Here is a 23,185-nt window from a genome sequence, read left to right as displayed (position 1 = left end):
CTAACTTGAAAAATAATACATATGATGTGTGTATGTGTGTGTGTGTGTGTGCGTGTGTGTGTGTGTGTGCGTGTGCAGTGCGGTACGTGTGCGTGGCGGTGGTGAGTGTAGTGGCAGGTGGAGAGAGAGAGAGAGAGAACCACAAGTGAATATATGACAGGATAGTGACCATTGATTGCGTTCTTTGTCTTACCCTTGTGACGACACCAATTAATGCTTAATAAGAACGAATTTATGTACTACGTGTATTGCTGATCATGCGTTTCCATTTGGTTTACTAAAGGAAACGGCTAATTAATTAACGGATAATTAAGTTGTAACCGTAGTCACAAGAGACTATTCTATTTCGGTTGATATGCTACTCGCGCTATGGTTGTCATTCTCTCGTTTATCAAACTCGCGCTTATCAAAAGATTTTATGTCAGTGAGAGAGAAGCTTCAATAAAAATTTATTAGAAAACTTCATGTAATATAAGATACATATAGGCACTGAGCTTATTTTATTTTTAAATTTATTTTTTAAAAATTACATGATACGCATATATAACAATAATCGGCAAATTAATCAATTTTTTCCATTATCTTATATTGATCGTAATCTTCTTTTTATATTGATTATATGAATGATTAAGAGAATCACGTGCGCGCGTGCGAGCATAATTATATAATATTGTTATACAATTAGCGTGAATAATTTTCGATCGTCGGCTATCAAATGACTATCGCAATTTAACAGTAATATGATACAACAATTATTGTTACATATTGCAATTAATAACATGTATAAGATTGCATTCAGAATATTTTTTTTGGAAAATTGTTATCGAATTAAAAGAATTATTATAATCTATTAAAAAAATTAACTAAGGCACAAACAATATTTACTCTTTTATTTTGATCAATTAATCAATTTTGTAATCAATGTCTCGATATTAATAAATATATATTAGAAAATTTTATCTCCGAACATTTCTTATGATGATGCTAACATATCAATGAAGTATATGATTAATTAGCGATAATATTATCTCGATCATTGAAGATGCAAAATTTGAAATTTTACAAATTTTTGCACTCAACGATGAGATATTATTTTACTCGAGGTATAAAATGATACTACATTTTAAAAGACGTCTAAATAAGCTAAGTCAAATTTCCCGAAATTGATAGATAAGCTTAGTGACTATAGCCATGATATATTATCGACATTTGAATTATCTGCTTGTATTTTGTCGGATTATGTACGTACACGCACACACACACACACACATCGTTCTTTATAGATTATTTATATGTAGTTTAACAATTCACACACATACACACACAGAAATGTTATAATACTTATGGATTAATGCTTTTATCAAAGAGTAAAGAACTATTAAGTTGCAAAATATAGAATTTATCACAAAGCTTTTAAATGCTTAGCAGTTACATCTTATCATAATATACAAGTAGAAAATCGAAGAAAAATATAATTATATAACGCTCTCATTATTTCACTATCTCTTAAAATATAACAAGCAAAAAGATATTTTTGAATTCAAATGTACAAGTAAATTTTGCAATATATAAATATACAAATTGTCTTATTTTTTTTTTAGATCCATGATAATTTTGCACGCGATAAGAAATTATAATGTCTCGCTAATCTCGTTTTCTATTTAGTTTGCTTGAATTCGCGGAATAGGATAGTCAGCTGTGCGATAAATATTAAATTTAAGACTGATTGAATGTGATGACAAATATCTTACGGCGCGTGAAATCCTATGCTTTGCGTTACTCGAAATTTTCCATTCCCCTATTGCTCTCCTCTTCGCGCCTGTAGGCTTGGCAAGGTCGAAACTTGGACTGCTAAACGGACAAAGACGAAATCGAATTCGATAATTTCGTACGCACGTATACGTGGTGAAAATTATGAGAAGCAGCTTTTTTTGGCATTCGTGTTACGGATATTCATCTACCTATATTCATTCGCATCGCAAAATAAAATAGTATAAAAATATGAAGTATGCGAGATGATGAAAGAAACGAGAATATCCTAAAAAATAATTTTTGCTTTTATTTACTCTATGGAGAGTAAAATTAAAAAATATGAAATTCTTAAACAAACTTCTTCATTGCTTTTTAATATCACGTTTGGGAACAAATAAAGAAGGTCTATGGAAATTTACCGTAGCTTGTTCTTTTTGCTCCATTTGGGAGATGGAGAGGGAAGAGCTTCTTAGAAATGTGATGTAGACTATATTACACGGTGAAATTTACCATAGTTTAGAATAATAGTTTTAAGATATTCCCAAATACACACACACACGAGTCCAAATGAAATAATAATAAATATATGGAATTTATTTTCCACCGCAAAAAAAAATTATAAATAAAAATTATTTTTGATATAAATTATATATACGCTATAAATTCCGATAATGAAAATGACATTGCTTTTATTAAAAAATTAACAATAATTTTATTTGTAAATTTTTCCGCAAGTTTACAACTATTAATGTATTAATGGAAAGGAAAACAGTAAATTTTGGAAACAAATTTTTCTGATATTAAAAAAGAAATTAATTTCACTAACATTTATATAAAATTTGTTTTATTTTTAAAATATTGAAAATAATATATATATATATATATATATATATATATATATATATATATTTTTTCTTTTGTGTAAATATAATCCTCATTTCTCGAAAGAATAAATTTAGAAACTAATCATGTAAATGACATCTAGCAATACTTTGTAATTTGATACTGATAATTGTTTCCTCTTATTCTTATATACTTATTCATCTATTGTTGTCTCTTCTTTTTTACTCTTTCATTTTTATTTTTTTTTTCACTTTCCTTGTTTCAAAATACTACATATATACACACATACAGGACACACAACACACACATTAATCCATTATCCGCAGTTAAAGATATTTATCAGCAATTGTAATTATTGATAAATAAGTCTAACGATAAGGCATGCTGGTGTAGGATACTATAATTTTCTATAATTGTTATATAATGATTAAAGTATTATATATCTCTACAATATTTTTGACCGAATACATTCTTCATCTGCTTATTCCTTCAATTTTTAAATAAAAGAGTCTATGCTACAGCCCTGACTACGTTGTTGTCGAAAAAATACGAGTGCGTTCTTATTTTGGTCGCATACCCGGGAACAAAAAAAAAGACGTCCGCAAAAGATAGAAAGAGAGAGAAAGACAAGGAAAAGAAAAGAGACTGATCATGGATCACTGTAGTATTGGCGCGCGCATGCGCATTGAATAGAACTGTCAGGGAACATGACATGGAAGGGATACACTCTACACTATAGAGTCTATAGTGCGTAAAAGTAGAGGGGAGGAGGAGGAGGAGGAGAGGGAAGACTTGACGCCCCTGCGTCATGACACACAGCTGATCAGTCGGCTCGTAGCGCACGTATGTTGCGAGCGTGTGAATAGGGAGTGGGTGTGTTTTACGCGGGGGAACGGAATGACGACGGCATTGTGACAGCAAGCGGCGGGGTTCATGTACGTGCATCGATGTCGCTACACGTTCTCTATGCGTCAGGACAACGACGAGGACGACGAAGACGACGAGGTAGTTGGTAGTCAGCTCGGGTGGAGATATCGCCGCGAGGAGACGATTGTTCAACGAGGGCGGAAGAGGAACGGAACGGCCGGGTCGATCGACGGGTCGACGAGGTCTATGACTGGAAAGGCCGTGGATGGTTGTGCGAAAAGAGGAGGCTGGAGGCAGCACGAGGATCGACGACGCCGTTGCTGGCACGTTCAGATTCATGACACAAGCTTGCGAGCACTTCGCGAAAACGCAGAGCGTCTTTCGGAGCATTGACGCGCGATCTCCCCGCGGTGTCGCGGTATCTATACGTATCTATCTACCTATAGTTATCTACAACACTGTGAATATTCGTCCGGAGCACGCGCGCAACGAGTGATAAAGAGCGTATCGCAGAGAAATATCCAGGCAGATAGATATCCAGGATAGAAATAGAAAAGAAGGAAACGCGAAGAAGGAAACGGTTGTTGCCCTCTTTGGTCTTCTCTTTCTCTCATTTTTAATTTCCCCATCTTTCTCGCCTTCGGTATCTTTTCGTTTTGCATTTAACTGTCGTGCTACTGTGTGGTAGCGCACATACACGTGCATTATATATATATATATTTCACATATACATTATCCGAGAGTGGTGTGATCGGCCCTCGCGTTTTTTATCTCTCCCAGCTGTGTATATGGACGACCGCGTGTGTTGTTTTTCGTGTGTTTGGTATATGCGCGCGCGAACCGCGAATAAAGGTCGATGACGATGCAACGAGTTCAAGATCAGGACAATGGGATCAACATCAAATTTGGCTCGGGTAAATCCCGAAAGGGCGACTATAGGCTGGTATCTCAGGAAACCGATAACAACAAGGACCTCTTGAATGGGACCAATAAGCCAGGTGAGCCGCGCGAGTTAATATATATACATTCGGAAAAAATGCGAATCCCATTGATTCGCACGATAGATCTTTGTCTTAAGAAATCAGAAATTTTACATTTTCTAATATTTATAGAGCTTTATAAAGCTAATTTCTTTGAAAGCCCTTTGAAATTTTTTTACAATTTTTCACATATAAATATTACAAATGATTTACATGAGCTTGTCATTTATGTTGAATAAAAACGAAATTTTCTAAGAGAAAATTGTGTTATAACGTTAGTATTAGTATAAGTGACTGATACATACAATTAATGACGGAGACATTAATAAATATTGAGAGAATTGAGTTTGCACTCTCGTTGTTTCGAGAAAGATTCTTATCCTCTTTTATCTTCGGAACGCGTAACGATTTTTGTTAATGCCAGCATTGCCAGCTGGAATTACTGATAAAATGAACTGAGGTTATCGTTAGCATGTTGTCCTTCCGCTTATGTTAGATATTTGTATATTTCGTCTTTCAATTTTTCTAGATAAAATACATAATGAGATGATAAATAATTAATGATAATTATTACATTTTTTTTTCTTATATTTTTCTGTATATATGTGTAACAGGAAATATCTCTCACAAAACTCGATAAAAAAATGGATATAGTAAAAAGTTGAAGGTCGCAAAACTAAGGTTCAACTTCTTATAACGTTAATTTTTCCGCAACAATGCACCTGCAAAATACAATTTTGTCTTTAAATATATAATAAAACTGTAATCTCTTTTTATATATATTATAAAAATTTTTTTATATATATTATAAATTTTTGTGATTTCTTTCATATCACATATTCTACATACAAAGTATTAAGATAAAATCAGATAAGTGAATATTAATAAAATAGATAAGTGAATATTTTATGATATATTTTATATCTTCTGTGTATATTTTGATATAAAATTATGAGACACTTATTTTTCGCTAACTTTGGTTTAATATTTTTTTTTAACAGAAAATGACGAAAAGAATCTTAATACTACGCAAAAGAAAACAAATAATTCCATTTAAAAAAAGCATTATTGCACATTGCAGCGAAAAAATGCCTTTCGATTCTTTCATCTATTGTTTTCTGTCTTGAGAAAGATATTCCCTATTGAAACTGCTAGAAAAAAAATCAAATTGAGTTCCAAATATTCTTTTTCATTTTTTATTAAAACAAGAATGCATATAATTTATATTATTAGTCATATTAAAAATTTATTCACGTATCGATATATATCGATATGTAGTTCGTATCTTTATTTCGTCTCTTATCATGAAACGTCCGTATGACCGATAGATATCTCTCAGTCTCTTTCACTGTTTCATACTGTCGTTATCTCTTCTTTTCTTGCTTTTATAATTCATACCACGTTTATTTATAATTTTTTTATCATGTTTTGTTCTTTTTTAGTTTTTTTTTCCATTCTTATGCTCCGTCATTCCTTTCATTCGGTATCATAGTTTAATTATTATAAATGGAACTTTTATAAATAGAAGAGTTAAATATATAAAAAGATTGGCCTATGAGCCAAGAAGCATATTGAGTAAATGTAAAACTGACATATAAACGATTAAAACGCTTGCCAAAATCTGATATCATTGCAAAATTGTTCAGCCTTCTTAATTTTTTCAGTTACAATATTCATTCATAGTCAATGTGTATGCATGTGCTAGACGCACGCTAAGCTAAGCTTTATTCTTAACAATTTCTTTTATTAAAAAAGCTTGTAGAAAGATATAAATTTGCAACTTAAGTTTGCATATTAAATTACTTTTAAAAATTTTGAATTTCTCTCTCTTTTTTAATGTGTTTTGTTCTATTTTTTCCAATATATATTTAATGATATTTTAAATTTTGAATCTTTGATGAATAATATGAAAAAATATCTTTTTAAAATTTTATGTATGCGGAATAGAAAATAATATATATATTAGCATAACAAATGTATTTCCGTTACAAAACAAAACATATGTAAAAATAAAAATTTTTCAGAATATTTTAATTTATATAGAGGAACCGAAATAAATCTTTTTTTTTTTTTATAAAAAAAGCATATCAAAGATAAAAAAAGAATTTGTTTCATAAAAATTCGATTATGTCAATCGAATTCCTTTCGATCGCTTATAATTCACATTCATTGTTTGTGAATGTTCGTATAAAAGCAAGTCAGAATGCATGTCACAAAAGAAACGACTTCCGCATGCGAAGTGATCAGAATCGGTATTACAATGTTGCATACCGATGAGTCGTTACTCTTTGTCGGTGACGGGAGAAATTACAACTTTTTCTTTCTACGCGTATGCGCAATATGAACAAGCGGGATATCTATTTTGTTCTTCCTTTTCCTAATACATGAACTAGCGATTTTTATATTGATTACATGATATTAATGAACACTTGGGATATGCTAATCTCGATCTCTACTAGTCTTTTTAAATATTGTAAGAACCCGGACAATATCACGTCCAAAATTGGGACGTAAAATATCATTAAAATATTTTTTAAAATTCATATCATAAAACGTCTTTAAGACATCTTCTTTTATATTCCGATTTTGAACGTGGTGTTGTCTGGGAATTTTAAGATCTTTGATCCCTCTTTGTTTGCAAGTGCTCCGCGTTTAGTTTCTATTCAGAAAAATTTCTTTTTGTAGAATATTTACGATGTAAATATTTTTTGTACTAATTAATTTTTTTAGAAAATCTTTACAAAAGAATTGAAATACATTGCAAGGAGATTTTGGTAATATTTTAATTATTATTTGATGTATTTATAAAATTCTTTCCGATCTACTTTAACATTCTTTTTTTTTAAGTTTTGGATGAATTTATTGTACCCAAGAACGAGTATCTGAGCACACTTGAAACGTCGAATATAACTTATTATCTCTAAGTAGCAAAGTCTCTTCTACCGTTCATAATTCATTAGCATACTAATTTCCATCTAATTATGAATCTGTCTAATTATTGCCATATAATACATAAGGAAAACTCTCTCATACTCAACATGTCTCGTAAAACGCACATCGAAAGAATATTTGTTATTATATACTTATTATTTGCCTAATTACTGTTATTTGCTCAAGGTTTTCGCAAAATGTTTATACAAGATAAAAAACCATATTGTTTCAACTATACTATCTTTCCTGTATTTTATTTGCCAAATTAAATATTGAACAAGTCACTGCAATGAATTATCAGGATTAGAAAGAAATTGAGAATTTACGAGAATTGTTTAATGTTCTTTTCTATCATTTTGCTTCACCTATTTAAATAAATTCATAGGAATCGATTTCTTCAAGTCAGTTTTTAAATAAAAAAGGCACATGATAGACACTTGTCAAGTAAGTGAAACCTTTTCAAGAAATATTTATAGACATTTTTTTCCAATATGATAAGCAATATATTACGAAGTCTGCAAATTATGCGCTATTGATTATAACAGACGAGAGAGGATCAAGTTATTTCTAGTTTTTAATAAAACAAATCTTATAAAATCAAATTAAAAAACAAAAAGATAAAAAAATATCATAGAAAGAACAATATAATGATGTTATTTTGTATTACTATAAGTTATAAATGACATAAAAACTCTCGAAAGAATAAATAAAAAATTCTCAAACATATTTATCCTTACAGAAAAAGATGAAAAGGTAGAAGAGGAATTAGTCCCACCGGACGGAGGCTGGGGATGGCTGGTGCTTCTGGCCGCCGTCATGGTGAACCTTCTCATCCCTGGCACCATCAAGTCCTTTGGAGTATTGTTCGTTGAATTCCTCGATATATTTGACGCATCACCAGCAGCAGCTGCGTGGATACCATCGCTCTGTTATTTCTTATACAGTTCGCTAGGTAAGAACCATCATTTTATATATATATATTACATCGTTAAATTTTTTGGGAACGTATTCATGATTTTTAGACATCTTTCCTACATCGGATTCTGTTGAGTTTTGTTTTCTTCACAGCTGTCCTAGTGTTTACACAATTCACGATTAAATAAATATATTTAGATTTAGTCTCATTCAGTTTACTGTTACTCGTTTGCCTTATCAAAATTTCAAAACTCCAAGTCATGTGTTTTTACAGTGATTTGATTATAATTTTATGATAATAATATGAAAAAATAAGGTCATCAGAATATGTTAATTTATACGTTACATCATAATACAAATATGGATTTTATTACATCCCGGCAAAGATAGATGAAAGCGGTTCACAATAATATGGACTTCGTAACATGGAAAGATTTGCTTGCATTTATTGTTTACGTGCGTAGTTTTCTTCGTATATTATGAATCACATTGATATATGTTCGAGTAAACAAATTAAGAATTATTAGTTTAGAACAAACAAATTGTTTACGCGATTACATTTGACATGTGATTCTGAATCACCAATTTGTGTCTTTTTAAGAATGAGAAACTATGGTAAAATCATGATAAAATTCCAAGAACTAGAGATTTAGCTGCAAAATAATTTCTAAGCAAATATGACTGTACTTACTTGCATCTTTCGTTTCTTGTGATATCTTATCATTCCAGGCCCACTCTCTAGTGTACTTTCGGTCAAGTATTCCTATCGTACGGTAACTTTAATAGGGGGGACATTTGCCGCGGTGGGGATGATGCTGAGCTATTTCGCGGACTCTGTGGCCTTTCTATGCGTAAGGTAATTTCTCTCCTTTCTTTTAAAATAGAATTATAAAATAGAATTATTTGATCATTATATTTTGCGCAATAAATACCTTTCAGCAATCAATATCGCATCTTGTTTAAAATGAATAAAGTAATTTTTCTAGAGTTATATACGAAAGATAGATTTATAAAAATAAATATTTCAAATAAATATATTATTAAATTTTTGGTTAGAAAAAAAATAATTATAAGATGAATAATGAAAATAAATATTTTCTATTGAAAATTGCGACGAAAACTTTGTCTTGTAAAACTTTGTCAAATATAAAATAATTATATTTAAGCAAAATTATTTTTAACTTTTATGTTTTTATACATAATATATTTAAATAATATGATTTAAGAAAAACCATAATTAACTTTCATAATTAGATTTCATAATTAAATTAATTTATATTCATTGATATCATTATATGCATTTACTGCGAAAGTTTTTTCAAAGGAATTACAAAAAAACTTTTTAAAAACAATTGTAGAAAAAATTTTACTTATAAAGATAAAATGCAAATATTTGAGTGAATCTATTCGATATCAATAAAGATGATTTAAAAGAAATATTTAAATGTAAAAAAAGTTTTGTGAAACTCAACGTATCCATTTTTTTAGTTTAATCCGTAATTCTCTCGAATATATCTCGGGGTATTGCGTAGCATCTTATTATATAATGAGTGAATATTTCTTATGTAATTTTCCCTGTTTCCAGTTATGGTGTATTAGTAGGTACGGGAGCGGGATTAGCGTTTCCTCCGACTGTATATATCGTAACATCTTATTTTGTACGGCTACGAGGACTTGCCAACGGACTCTGCATATCCGGCAGTGCGTTAGGCTCGATATTTCTTCCACCCGTTTTGGGCTTTCTTTTACGAGAATATGGTTACAGGTGAGCTTCTTTATTATTTACTTAAATCAATCATCTAAATATCCGATAAATGCTACGAAAATGAAAATGTAAGAAATCATGCTTACAATTTTTATATAATAATAGTTCTATCATTGGTGGCCAACTGTGTTAGCAATAATAAAAATTTATAAATTACCTGTCATTACCTGTTAAAATATTATCAGATATAATATATAATCGATGACATATTCATTTGTTTTATTTGTTCGCAGAGGCGCAGTATTAATAATGGGTGCCGTTACATTAAATGTCTGGGCGAGTGCGCTTTTGTATCACCCGGTGGAATGGCACATGATTCCAGTTCGATCTCCGGATGACAATGATGTGCGTGTTGACGAGGAAACCGTCACTAGTAGCCCGGAGCAAGCGACCGAGAAGAGTAACAGTCAGCTGTTATCATCGAATTCATCGAATGAGAAAGCCGCGCCGATCGTACCGAAAAGTGCATCAAGCGTTGCTCTGGAGTATTACAAAAACACACCGGTGCAAAACCGCACGCGGAAAATCAGCGCACCACCTATCGGACGCGAAATCAGCGGCCAGATGCACAGTACGCCGACGTTGCACGCTGTGCCAGAAGGCCGTGGTAGCGTGACCGATTCCAACAAATATTCCAGGACATTCGCGAGATCACCATTGAATTCGCCCAGCGACTCGTCCTTCAACTACGTCAGCACACCATATCATGGTAGCACCTTATCGGTTCTACATCCGGAACGTGCGTCTACTTTGACGCTGAACGCCATTTCCAGCACATTCGCTAGGAAATCGATGACAACCAGCAAACAGGAGACGCGGAGCAAGGATGATGAAAAAAACCAACAGAATAAGTTCTTCGATGTTAGCCTGCTCAAGGATCCCATCTACCTCGTCATTCTTATTTCCAACTCCACCAATGCCATCAGTTACACCAACTTCGTCATTCTGTTACCAGCCTACGCCATGTCTCTGGGTTTCGACAATTGGGAAGGGTCGTTGCTGCTGTCGATCGTCTCTATGCTCGACCTTGTGGGCCGTATCGGCGGCTCAGCTCTTTCCGACATCAAGATTATGCCTAAACATTGGTACTTCGTTGGCGGTCTGCTCGCTTCTGGCATTTCTTTGGCCATTCTTCCCACCTCCAACACATATAGTATGCTGTCCGTTTACTGTGCTTTCTTCGGTCTTGCATCTGGCATCTATGTTGGCATCACCGCCGTTATTATGGCCGACATGTTGGGAACGGAAAAGCTTACCTCATCCTATGGCATCTCATTGTTCGTCAACGGTGTCATTCAGTTGGTCGGCCCACCCATTTGTGGGATAATATATGAGCAGATTGGCAGCTACGGACCGATCTTCAGTATACTTGGCATCATTCTAGTGTTCGGCGCATCTCTTTGGGGTATTGTGCCACTCATCCGACGAAGACAAGCAGCGTTGGAAAAATCCGCCAAAATAGATAAAGTATAGTAGACCAAATAAATGCAAAGTATATAAAATATGACAATTTTTGTCTATCATTAGTACTAGACACTCTTTTCATAGTTTTATGTCTTAAAATCTGAATTTTGGGACAGTACATATTATATTTGCATATTATGATGCATATATGATAGAAAACTATTCTCATTTTCAAATTTTAAAATGTAAAGTTATGAAGAAGCAATTATATATATAAACGAGTCGCAACATATGACTTGATACTTAAAAAGCACATATGAGCTTAATTGCGCAATTGCTTAAAGGTGGCCATGTATACACGTACGTATGTATGTAAGAGAGAGAGAAAGAGTAAAAACGTGGCCGAATATTAAACTGTGATGTTAGCATGAATGTAATGTATCGAAGCTACACTGGCGAAAAGTTTTCGGATCGAGCGAAACTTTGAGCGTTTTGCTTAATCCGACAATTTTTTGCATAAATTCTCTACGATGTATGATTGTATGACTGTCGAATAATTATTAATTATAGTAATTATAATTGATCGCCAAATAGAACGGTAAATGTGAAAAAATCTTATTGTACCAAATATCAGTTTACTATCAGTTATCTTGAATAATAATCGAAGATTGTCCATAATTAATTGATACAAATCATTAATTTCAAGCCTATATTTTATTTCACAGCATTACATTTTTCATTAGTGAATTGACTGATAAAAGTAATATGATATAATGATGTTTACCGTCTTTATCAGTAATTTTAATTATTACGTATACTGAATGAGAAATAATTCTATCATGTGGAATTTTTTTTTCTTGTAATATAAAACGGAATGCTGATTATGCATTGTTACATTTTTGAAGTCATAATTACAATATAAGAATGTCATTTAATAAATTCATCGTTTTATAAGAAATAAAATTTAATTTCTTAATAAAAATTTAATTTATTATCATAATATCAAAAATTGAGATAAGTGCATAGAAATAAAATGCATTCACATTTAGTTTATATTTATAATAAAATGTACTTACAAATGATAAAATGTAAAAAGTACTTAAAAGCGAGAAGTACTTAAAATGATAAAACTATAAGAAATTAGCAAATAATAAGTTTTTTTTTTGTATTTTTAAGAATGAAATTAATAAAAAATATATCGCTCGAAAACTGGATGAGAAATATTAATAGGGCCTATATAGTGTATAGAGTATAGGTACACAACGGTCCGTTTTAAATTACAAGAAACCGAAAAATTTCAATTAGCAAAATCAATTTCATTCTGTGTCAGCGATATCAGATTTGATCACATTTACCATCAAGTATACGCTCTTGTATCGGTGATGAGACGTACAATATGGCCTCACGCACCGCGTAGTCCATTTTTGACTATAAAGCGTATTATTTAGGGAAACAATTTTCGAGAGAAAAACTTTTTTGAGAAATCGCTTCTTTTCTCCGAACTAGAAAGAAAGAATATCTCTTGCCTTATAACAAGAAAGAAAAAATTATTCTCTCTCTGAAAGTAAAATTTTTGCATCGGCACAAAAAATAATTCAATTTTTCTTAAATATTTAGTGAAAAGACAGTTGTCATGATGGTACTAGTTGTGCATCAGAATAAAAATACAATGACAATGTAGCATGTACCAATTTCGTTTCTATAAACGAATCTAGTAATAAAGTAAATTGGCACACAATTGTAAATACAATATCTATTTCTAAAGACTTGATCGCACACACATATGTAAATGCGATCTTATTGTTAGAATGACTAGAATGCTAGAAGAGTGGATCTTATTTACGAGAACTATATTTATTAAACAAAGACCAGAATTCTGGTATAAGTTATCATTTTTCTAAATTGAGAATGAATTAATGAAATGAATCCACGACAAATATAAGATGCAATTGAAGCAGAATATATCTGATGAAATGTATCTTTATCCATTTTAACGTTAAAATATCGTCTTGTGTCAAGAGTTTTGGTCTTGCGAATTTTTTCAATTATTAAAGAAAAATTCGATCGGTCCACTTTTCAAACTTTCGAAATCCGCCAGAAATAATGCCTTACAAGTAGGTCATAAGCAGTTTGTAAGTAATATATATATACATACATATATATTATGTTTATATAACTCTATACACAAATACATAAAACAAAAAAAAATACTCCAAAATATATTAACAATTTTCCTATTAAGTCTTTATATATTTAAAGCTAATTGTTTAAATTTTTTTCTCTTTATTCATATTATAACTTATGCATATATTATATATTTTTTGGTTTACATTATAAATAAAAGTATTATCTTTTAGAAATAAGAAGAAAATAGTCCAAATTATAATACAAGGCATAGAAAAAGTCAATGGCTTGTTGAATGACAAATAATTGGTGGGAAAAGCATAAATAACTAACTTTGCAATATGTTTTAAAATAAGGAAATATACAGGTGTACACATTACCCTCTGTATTTCCAAAATAAATTTCCGAATTGGATATTCAGAAATCATTAACAAGAGAAAAGAGGATTTTTAATGTAAATTACATTTTATCAATATACATACTTTATGTCTGCTTTCTTCGATTATAACTAATGATCTACTAGTGAAAACAGTTACTTTTCTTTCGAGATAGTTTCGGCAGTTGGTAGAGCATCTCTGAATTTAGGAAACTGTTCCCATGGGGCGGATAGCTCGAATTTACGGAATTCTTGAGCCAATTCCAATGGTTCAATAACTACTCTTTTTTGCTCGTCATCATAGCGAACCTAAAACAAATCATTCATTAACATATATATAAGAGAAAAATTAGAGAGAATATGAAATTTAATATTTAATATAATTTTAATTAGATTATAACAAATCCAATTTTAATGAGATAGAAATTATTGTAAACAAGTTCTACAAATGCATATAATCTTATTGATAAATTCGTTTGATGCTACATTAAAATTAATTGATATATTGAATAGAATAATCACCTCAACATATCCACTGAGTGGAAAGTCTTTTCTAAGTGGATGCCCTTCAAAACCATAATCTGTAAGAATTCTACGAAGATCAGGATGATTTAAGAAGAATATGCCAAACATATCCCATACTTCTCGTTCATACCAATCAGCAGCTTTGAATACACTATTAATAGAGTCAACAGGTGTCAATTCATCGGTATATGTTTTCACTCTAATACGCGAATTGTATCGCAACGATAACAGGTTATAGACAAGCTATAAAAATAAATCGATGCAAATCTTTGTTTATATGTAAAGTTGTATGATGTCAATTTATATCACATTTGTATAAAAATTTTTATATTACATGTGTGTATATGTATAAGTCATGAAGTACAATACATAAGTAAAATACATAAAGCAAAAAACCTACCTCAAATCTATACTGCCTACTAGGTACATCTAGAGCAGTAATATCTGACAGATTAACAAATTGTGTATTATGATGATCTTTCAAAAATGTACATGTAGGGATAATGCCTTCAGGAGCAATGAGTAACTCCAGTTCATCACCAGCAGTCAATTGTACTTGTTGTATATATTTTGGCAAGCAATCAGAGATATAGCGACCAAAATTTATCAAACGGGTGACATCAATATGACTAGGTTTACGCACCGTGGCTATAAAAATATTTAAGGTGAAACTGCTATATATTTGCATGCATATGTAGGATATTCCAGAGTTATTTTTTTCACTTTTTCATTAATATCTGTTCCAATTTATGATAGAAATTGAAGCAAATACTACTAACAATTAAAGACATCTTTAATTATAACATATTTTCTCAAAATTTACTTAAAGATATAAAATTACATATCGAACATAAAATCGTACATACGACGAGTCTCAGTTTTTTCGGTTTCTTCGCTGGCTGTCGTGGATGTCGTGGTGTTGCATCGTATAGATGATGGAAAAGCGACAGCATAACCTATTAGACAAACGCACATATTACATAATTCGATGAAAAATGCTATTTATACAATATATTTCATTACATTTTGGCGTAGCAACCGGTAAACTTTGCGACAACTTCCAACAATTCCTCAATATTGATGTCATCTTGTCACAAAACGTTTCAAATATGATCTTAAAACACAAATTATCAGTGGAACATCATAGTTCCTAAATTCTTAACATTTATCACTTTTTACGTTAGGACTAGAGTAATATCAGAAACTTCAGAACCCTAGAAATTCTCTATCCGATAGCCAATCGTAATAATGTTTGGTTAACCAATCAGGGTAGTGAAAACGTAACCTTATTCCTAAAAACAAGTATAAAATTTTTAACAAAATATATAAATATAAATAAAAATATAAATATAATTTTAAACAAAATAATTAACGCTTTGAAATATTTGTAAATCCAAATGGATTATAATCTTCGTTTAATAATATAAAGCTCAATATTATCATTCAAATTTATAGAAGGGCATGTAAATTATATTCTTCCACACACCATAAAAAATTTATGAATTGCAGTTACAGATAGTGAGTTTTAACATTTTTATCTCATTGTCAGTCTTTCAATAACGAGTTATTGTCAACTGGATTGGATAGATTTGAAAATACTATGCCGTTCCAAAGTTTGTAATTCGACGAGAATAGTGGCTATAGTGTGCCTCAATTGGTGAAATTTTGGCAAAGACAATTCGAATATTACACATTTGCCTGTATTGAAAGTCCATTCCATCACAATACTTGGTTCTAGTACTCTGTTTATTATACTGTAATTAAAAAATAATATATGAAATTATGATCTTTTTATATATAATTATATTATTTAACATAGTATATATATATATATATATATATATATATATATATATATATATAAACATCTTTTTAAAATCCAGGCTTACTTAGAAGAGATTGTAATATCCACACGCCATTTGCAAGAAATCAATTGTGGATTAAATTTTGTTCTTTGAATTAAACCTGATAATAGATCAGATCGCTTTGGACCATAAATCACAGAGAATAAATCTTCTATACAATCTGGAGTCAATCTGTAATTGATAAAAGTCAACTGAGAAATAGTATACAATTATTATGCAGAAAAAAATTTTATGAATAAGTTTTAGTAATTTACTTCAATTCCTCTAAACATTGCTTGAATTCTACAGGCTTGATATCATGGCATTGTAAACGTAGATGTATTTTCAAAATTGAGAGAATAGCAGCATAGTATTCATCTACATGCTCCTCAGGTATATTATATTTCTTACTTATCCGCTCTAGTACACCTTCTTCTATGTATTCCAATTCTATTGCTTTCACTGCAACTACAATTTTTTTTTTTGCAATTAACATGCATACATATTCAATACTATTAAATATATGTTATGCTTATTGTAATTTTATAAATCTCGAGCAATAATTTATTAGTTAAATTTTGTCGTATTTAATTATATATGTATCTGTTTTAACCTCACGTTGTATTAATGGACGTGCAAATGTCTTTTTTAATTCCGCCAGATATTTTGTCTTACTCCCTAAAGCATTTAAAAGTTGCGTTTGAAAGGGAGTTGTCATCTTTATCTTAATGACGTTTAAGTAATTTTGACAGATCTCTCTCGATTGTGATTTTAACTAAACTCAACTTAATCTCTCAGGTGTTCGCATTGTCTAGTAGTGTCACCTACTGAGAATCAAGAACTACTATTTGAACCCTCTGCCTTTTTCAAGTGCATCGAGAAGTTAATCGATATTCTCGATATTATTGCAAATAAAATTTCTATTAGTGATTTTTAATTAATTCGACGACAATTAATATCGTATTTAAGTGAAGAATGGCATATCACCACGGATGGAATACAATTGAAGATTGCTGACCTTAGGCAAATTTTAGCAAATACTTTGAAAGAATTGAGGATAATTGAATAACGTTAATGAATGTTGACACAGAGAAACTCATATCTTTTACAATATTGTGTCATTTTACATTTATATACAAATTTTTGTAGGTCAATACAAGCTATGAATATTCAATAAATTTTTTAATATACTCGTTTGAAAGAATACTAGACAGTAGACCGTGTGGCCTAATGGATAAGGCGTCGGACTTCGGATCCGAAGATTGCAGGTTCGAGTCCTGTCACGGTCGTCGATCATTTATTTTTTTTTCTTTGATGCATGAAAAGTGTCAAATATATATTACAAGTTTTTTTATACTTACATATGCACTGTTAAAGTCCTTCCGGTTTGCTCTTTTTAATTTTTTCATATATAATGTAATATTTTCATAGATTTAGTGCAGATCAAGAAGTTTACAGTATACATTAGATGCTGTATTTTATTGCAATTTTTCTATAATAATAATAATAATAATAATAATAATTATTATTATTGTTATTATTATTTATTATTCTAAAAATTTTATAGAATTTTTCATATTTGATTGAAGATTTGTACATATATCTTTGATTTTTCATAAAGTGAGTCATCTATCGAGACATTTCTTTGATAATGATAAACGATATAGCGAGCGACATGTATACGTGCATGTGAGTGTCTTATGTAAAATGATAAAGATATAGGATATATAGGGAGGGCATTCATATCTATATGTATACTGGTGACATTATCAGGAAATATCGAGGGTTCCCGAAACATTATTCATTACTCTTAAACATTTTCAACATTTTCTGTGGTATAGTGTCATTATAATTCATTCATTATATGAAATTGTCGATACTGTATTTGTATTTATAAATTATGAAACGTGTAGGTGGCATTTGATCGATAGAAATTTAATAACTTTTAACCTTTTATTTCTATTATCAAAGAATAACAAAATTATTCTACAATTAATTATATTTTGCAGTAGAAAAGTTAACAACCTTTAAATGATGACTTTCTCTTTGCAAAAGAATGCCAAGCATATAAATGAACTTTTATATATTTTAATTTTTACAAAATATAACAAATTTATATATGATAATGTTATTAATTAAATATATTTAAATATAATATGGAATTTGGTAGCAGAATTATTAATAAATATATAGTGATTCTTTTTATAATATTTTATTGTATAAAAACTTTAAATTAATAATGCTGATTTTGATCTATAGGTATGATCTGTTCGTTGTGAAGATCAAACAAGAACCTTCGATAGCTCAGTTGGTAGAGCGGTGGACTGTAGTTGGCATAATTACAAAGAGACATCCATAGGTCGCTGGTTCAAATCCGGCTCGAAGGAGTTTTTTTTTGGTATAATTTTCTAGTTCTTTATTGTAAAATTATTTTTAAAAACATCATTGAAATATTATAATATTTATTTAAAAGATCGTGTATATATATGAAAATTAATATTAATTTTATTTATTAATAATTATAAATTAATATTTATATTATATATATATATATATATATATATATATATATATATATATATAAAAGATATAAAAAAGATTATATTAAAAAGATATATAATGTGAAGTATACACACACAAAATGTATAATTCTCTCTATATATCTCTCTCACTCTTTTATATTATATTAAACTTTCTTTTTATTTTTTATTAAATAAACTTCTTGTTTATTATATAATATTATGATGAAACATATCATATTATGTATATCATATATATCATAATCAATCATTTAGAACATATTTTTTTGTGGATTTAATAAGAATAGTAAAAAGAGACAGAAGGTCTACAAATAGTTTCCCATTCATTATTTATAGTAGTTGTATGAAGATACGGTTGTATTAACGGTATGTCAAATCATGTGTTATTTACTCTATGCTTCCCACAGACTTCTATTACTAGATTGCTAACAGCGATGTAACAGATGAAGCCAGTGCAATTGGGCAAAATACATATAACCAGGCTGTCAATCGATCTTAGTTTGGAAGGAAAAGCTGTAATATAAATATAAAGTTTTGTATATTTAATATAAAAGTTATATTAAATATTGCAATTTTTCTTTCAAAAATAAGTATCAATTGACAGCCTGATTATATTCTGCGCAATTATAAATGGCTGTCTGTTAACAGTTTAATATATATAAAAGTTAGTGATGTTTTCTCTTAAAGAAAAAGAATAGATGGAATAAAAAAAAAGTTGGAAAATTCTCAGTCACGTTGATAGGTAAGATTAAAAGCAATAAAATCTATACATTACTATGTATGTATAAAACTACAAAAGATAAATTATCACTTGTCATTAAGGAAACTTGTCTGCAAAGAGTGTATAAAAAAATTTATTCTTCTTTTATTACAGTAAAAATAGAAAGAACATGAAAAGAAAAAAAATTCGTGCTACGATATGAGAGCATAGACAGCTTGTTTTTGAAGTTGAAGCAGGACAAGGGTCTCTTTAAATCTCTCGTCACATTTTTGGCGTGTCACTCATTGATCCTGCGCCATTCGATGCTTATCCATTTATCTATTTCGAGGATCGGAACTCTGCGAGGGCACGCTCCTTTTTGTCTAATCAGAGCAAAGTGAATTAGTCCTAACATGAGACCACACCTAAATGTTTTTGCTTGCGTAAGCTTTTAATTCCTTCTTCCCAGCTAAATTTGACTTAGTACTAAATACTGTGAAGATTAGAGGGTCGATATAATATATCGTTCGATGTATCACATCCCCTTTTGTATTCGTATAAATTCATCAGTGAACGCGCAACGATTTATTTCTCGCTCCAACAATTTTCTCTCTTTCTCTCCTCTCTCTCTCTTTTTTTTCTCAATATTCTGACAAGATTAACTTTTGATTGCAAAATAGAATTTTCCAACTAATTTAAATTATTTTGAATAATTATATGGTATATATATATATATATATATATATATATATATATATATATATATTTTAATAGTTAATTTATAATAATACACAATCAAGACTTTAATATTATTTTATTTATTTTTTTAAAGATTTTTTAATTAGAGAATTTAAAGATTTTCATTAATAAGTTAAGATTCTCATAAACAATCATAATTTTATACGATTTCTTCTATAAATTGTAGATTAAGTTTAATCATCTTTTTGAAAATTAAAAAATCTTTTATAAATTATAAATCTAATTTAAAAATTAATTCTATTATATCTTTTTAATCTTTCTGTTATATCAAGGGAATAATAAAATTATCTTACAGGGCACATTGATTCTATGATTAGAATATATGTTTATATATTATATTATATTTATTACAGTATAAGCTATTATTAAAACTTTTGCTAATTTTATTATCCGAACAACTTTTACGCAAAAAAAAATTTGCAGTCGAAGGGTCGCTCATAATAGAAGGGTTAACAGTCGGAAGATGTAATCCGTGTGTAAACCCTACAAATGGGGATTTCTCCCGTATGGAGAACATCGCGTCTGCGTTGATCGCGACGCGAGTAACGGAGCCTTAGAGAAAGGGTGGCAACATGTGCTGCCATCCTTCTGACATCCGGTGTTGGGGATAGCGTGGGGGATGGAAACGCGTCAACGATACGTCGCAGCGGGGTTTATCGAAGCGATAGCGCTGTAACCAATGACGTACTTTCAAAGATCTCATCATGCGAGATCAATTAGAGTAATTATGTTACGAAACTGTACGTGACGCACGAGTATTTTTTAAAACCAATAATTCTTATCAAGTTGTTAAATGCAATTAATATTTATTTAATAGAACACGTAAAATTATATTAAATATCGATTATATGATAAATATTGTCACGCGTTTATCATTCTGTTTTATTCTGTTTTAGATCATGTTATGTTTTATTAGATCATGTTTTTATTATGCTCAACATTTTTTTATTTTTTTTTTTTATTTACTATCAGAAATGTATATATTGTGTATTTTTGATATTTGCTACTATTTTTCAGTTATCAATATTTAGTTAAAAAATACAGAATGTCAATATCATCAATAAATGTTTGACAAAAGCAAAAGTGTAAAGCAAAGGCGAAACGCGAGAGAACTATTTTCACAAAAACAAAAAAAATTATATGCAATGTTTTTTTTTGCAATGTCAAAAATCATATTATTTTGTATATGATATTTTAATTCTTTTTATAATCCAGATTTATTTATTTCATTTTTCAAATAGTATAAACGTACGAAATATATATATTTTTTTAATTTTAACAGTTTTTTGCTACTATATTGTATAGCCAAAACATCCTTAATCGTCGTCGTTATAATGATTTTATTTAATTTTTATACGTTCGTAGAAATGTATCGTATCGTTTATCGACAAATGTTTGATTTAGCAAGTTATATTTACTTCGCGAGACTAAACATTCATAACTGAGCTATCTCACTTGTATATACGCGTATTTTTTTTCTTTTAATAGTAAAACTATCGATACTTCGATATAATATCGTGAACACCACAATTAGTAGTGCCTCTGACGCGCAATCGCGGCGCGTCATCGGACGATGCGCCTGTGCAAAGCAAGGACAGCGGAGGTAGAGGGCGAGGACGCGTCGTGAGAGCGATGGTGAGAGGAGAGAGGAAGAAGGGAGGAACGTCGTCATTGTCGCCGTCGTCGGACCGCAGCGGTGTAGGGACGGCGGGTAGGGTTTGAACGCGCGATAAGGAGTGGGGATCGTAGAGGGTCGTGAACGTAGCGTCGGGTGACTCGAGCGCTTTCTCGCGAATCTCGCGCAGTCCGACGCCGCCGGTCGCGACGAAAGCGTGTGTACATCGTGTCGTCGGTTCCCGGGTCTCTGAGTGAGCGCAGCCGCGAAAACTCACGAAAGGGGCGGCGAGAAGAGAGGGTCGAATTCAGCGCGAATTTGCGAAACGACGTAACGATCGGAGCGGATTTCGAGAGCAGTGACCCGTCATCGGTATTCGCGGTTCACCGCGCGAAGTGAGTCGCGATTTGTGAATCGTGGATAAAGCCCGGAATCTGAACGGAAATCGCGCGACTCGACGAGGACTTGTGCAAGTCCCCCCGGCACCTGTCCCCGTGCTTGGCGAGTGAGTGACAAAGAGAGCCTCAGGGAGAGCCAGCGGGAGCATCCGGCGGGGGGTGATTATCGCGCCCCGATGCCACCCTGGCGTCGCGAGCGGTTCTGTGGTGAACCGCGCTAGTGAGATCGTGAGGATGAGTGACGTCGGTTGGCTGTCGCGCAGGGCAAGCAGGTAAGAGTTTCTGTTCTATTCTAAACCATACATACATACTCGTGTGTATGTATGGAAAAACGCAAGAGCATCCCGATCCCACGACGATCATGGTTGCCGGCGATCAACCTTTCCTCCTCGTCTCGCCCCCCTCCCTTCCCTCCTTTCATCCCCCGGTTTCTATCGCATAATGGCGTTGATTGGGGATCGATTGCGGGATATGTAGGAGTGTCGGACGACGCTGTTCCGCAGCTCTCCGGCTGTCCCCCTGTTCACGTTCGTTGAAGAGAGGGTGCAAGTCGGAGCCATTCGACGTGGACTGCTGGTGTCCAGGCCGTTGGCGGATCGATTTTCGCGAGGGGCGGAAGGGGTGGAGAGGGGGGAGGGAGGTAGGACAAGGGACGAGCGGAAACGGGAGCAGAGGCGCGTTGTGTGCGTGAGCACAGAGATATGTGTGTACATAACGTATATAGTACATATATATAAAATTGTACATATGTATGTGTGTGTGTTCGAGTGCGTGAGAGTGTCTTCGAGAATGATTTCCAATTCTTCGAGAATATCTCGTGAATCGTCGAGATTGGTTCGCGTCGCCT

At 31.6% G+C, this 23,185-nt stretch overlaps 4 protein-coding genes and 2 non-coding genes across 6 annotated transcripts in view; 4 read left to right on the top strand and 2 right to left on the bottom strand.

Annotated features, from left to right (window-relative positions):
- Window positions 1-3,403: 3,403 nt before the first annotated feature.
- Window positions 3,404-13,667, top strand: LOC126859084 (monocarboxylate transporter 14). Its single transcript, XM_050610021.1, has 5 exons — window positions 3,404-4,460; window positions 8,113-8,325; window positions 9,018-9,144; window positions 9,874-10,053; window positions 10,287-13,667. The coding sequence occupies exons 1-5, from the start codon at window positions 4,319-4,321 to the stop codon at window positions 11,524-11,526; spliced, it is 1,902 nt and encodes a 633-aa protein (XP_050465978.1). The 5' UTR covers window positions 3,404-4,318; the 3' UTR covers window positions 11,527-13,667.
- Window positions 13,668-13,951: 284 nt separating this feature from the next.
- LOC126859101 (NADH dehydrogenase [ubiquinone] iron-sulfur protein 3, mitochondrial) lies at window positions 13,952-15,671 on the bottom strand. Its single transcript, XM_050610058.1, has 5 exons — window positions 15,506-15,671; window positions 15,349-15,438; window positions 14,883-15,130; window positions 14,480-14,725; window positions 13,952-14,266 (listed from the first exon to the last, which is right to left on the bottom strand). The coding sequence occupies exons 1-5, from the start codon at window positions 15,567-15,569 to the stop codon at window positions 14,114-14,116; spliced, it is 801 nt and encodes a 266-aa protein (XP_050466015.1). The 5' UTR covers window positions 15,570-15,671; the 3' UTR covers window positions 13,952-14,113.
- A 292-nt stretch (window positions 15,672-15,963) lies between these two features.
- On the bottom strand, window positions 15,964-17,135 carry LOC126859106 (COMM domain-containing protein 5). Its single transcript, XM_050610071.1, has 4 exons — window positions 16,945-17,135; window positions 16,602-16,794; window positions 16,372-16,518; window positions 15,964-16,236 (listed from the first exon to the last, which is right to left on the bottom strand). The coding sequence occupies exons 1-4, from the start codon at window positions 17,042-17,044 to the stop codon at window positions 16,053-16,055; spliced, it is 624 nt and encodes a 207-aa protein (XP_050466028.1). The 5' UTR covers window positions 17,045-17,135; the 3' UTR covers window positions 15,964-16,052.
- A 407-nt stretch (window positions 17,136-17,542) lies between these two features.
- Window positions 17,543-17,615, top strand: Trnar-ucg (transfer RNA arginine (anticodon UCG)). The gene has a single exon. It is a non-coding gene; the product is annotated as a tRNA-Arg (tRNA).
- Window positions 17,616-18,619: 1,004 nt separating this feature from the next.
- Trnay-gua (transfer RNA tyrosine (anticodon GUA)) lies at window positions 18,620-18,713 on the top strand. Its single transcript has 2 exons — window positions 18,620-18,656; window positions 18,678-18,713. It is a non-coding gene; the product is annotated as a tRNA-Tyr (tRNA).
- A 3,428-nt stretch (window positions 18,714-22,141) lies between these two features.
- Window positions 22,142-23,185, top strand: part of LOC126859070 (cholesterol transporter ABCA5-like) — a 37,250-nt gene continuing 36,206 nt past the window's right edge. Inside the window, exon 1 of the mRNA XM_050609976.1 lies at window positions 22,142-22,610. The gene's annotated coding sequence lies outside the window, so the exon portion shown is untranslated. The remainder of the gene's footprint in view (window positions 22,611-23,185) is intronic.

This window comes from Cataglyphis hispanica, chromosome 2, assembly GCF_021464435.1.
Source record: "Cataglyphis hispanica isolate Lineage 1 chromosome 2, ULB_Chis1_1.0, whole genome shotgun sequence".
NCBI lineage: Eukaryota > Metazoa > Arthropoda > Insecta > Hymenoptera > Formicidae > Cataglyphis > Cataglyphis hispanica.
This window is presented reverse-complemented; position numbering and strand designations above follow the sequence as displayed.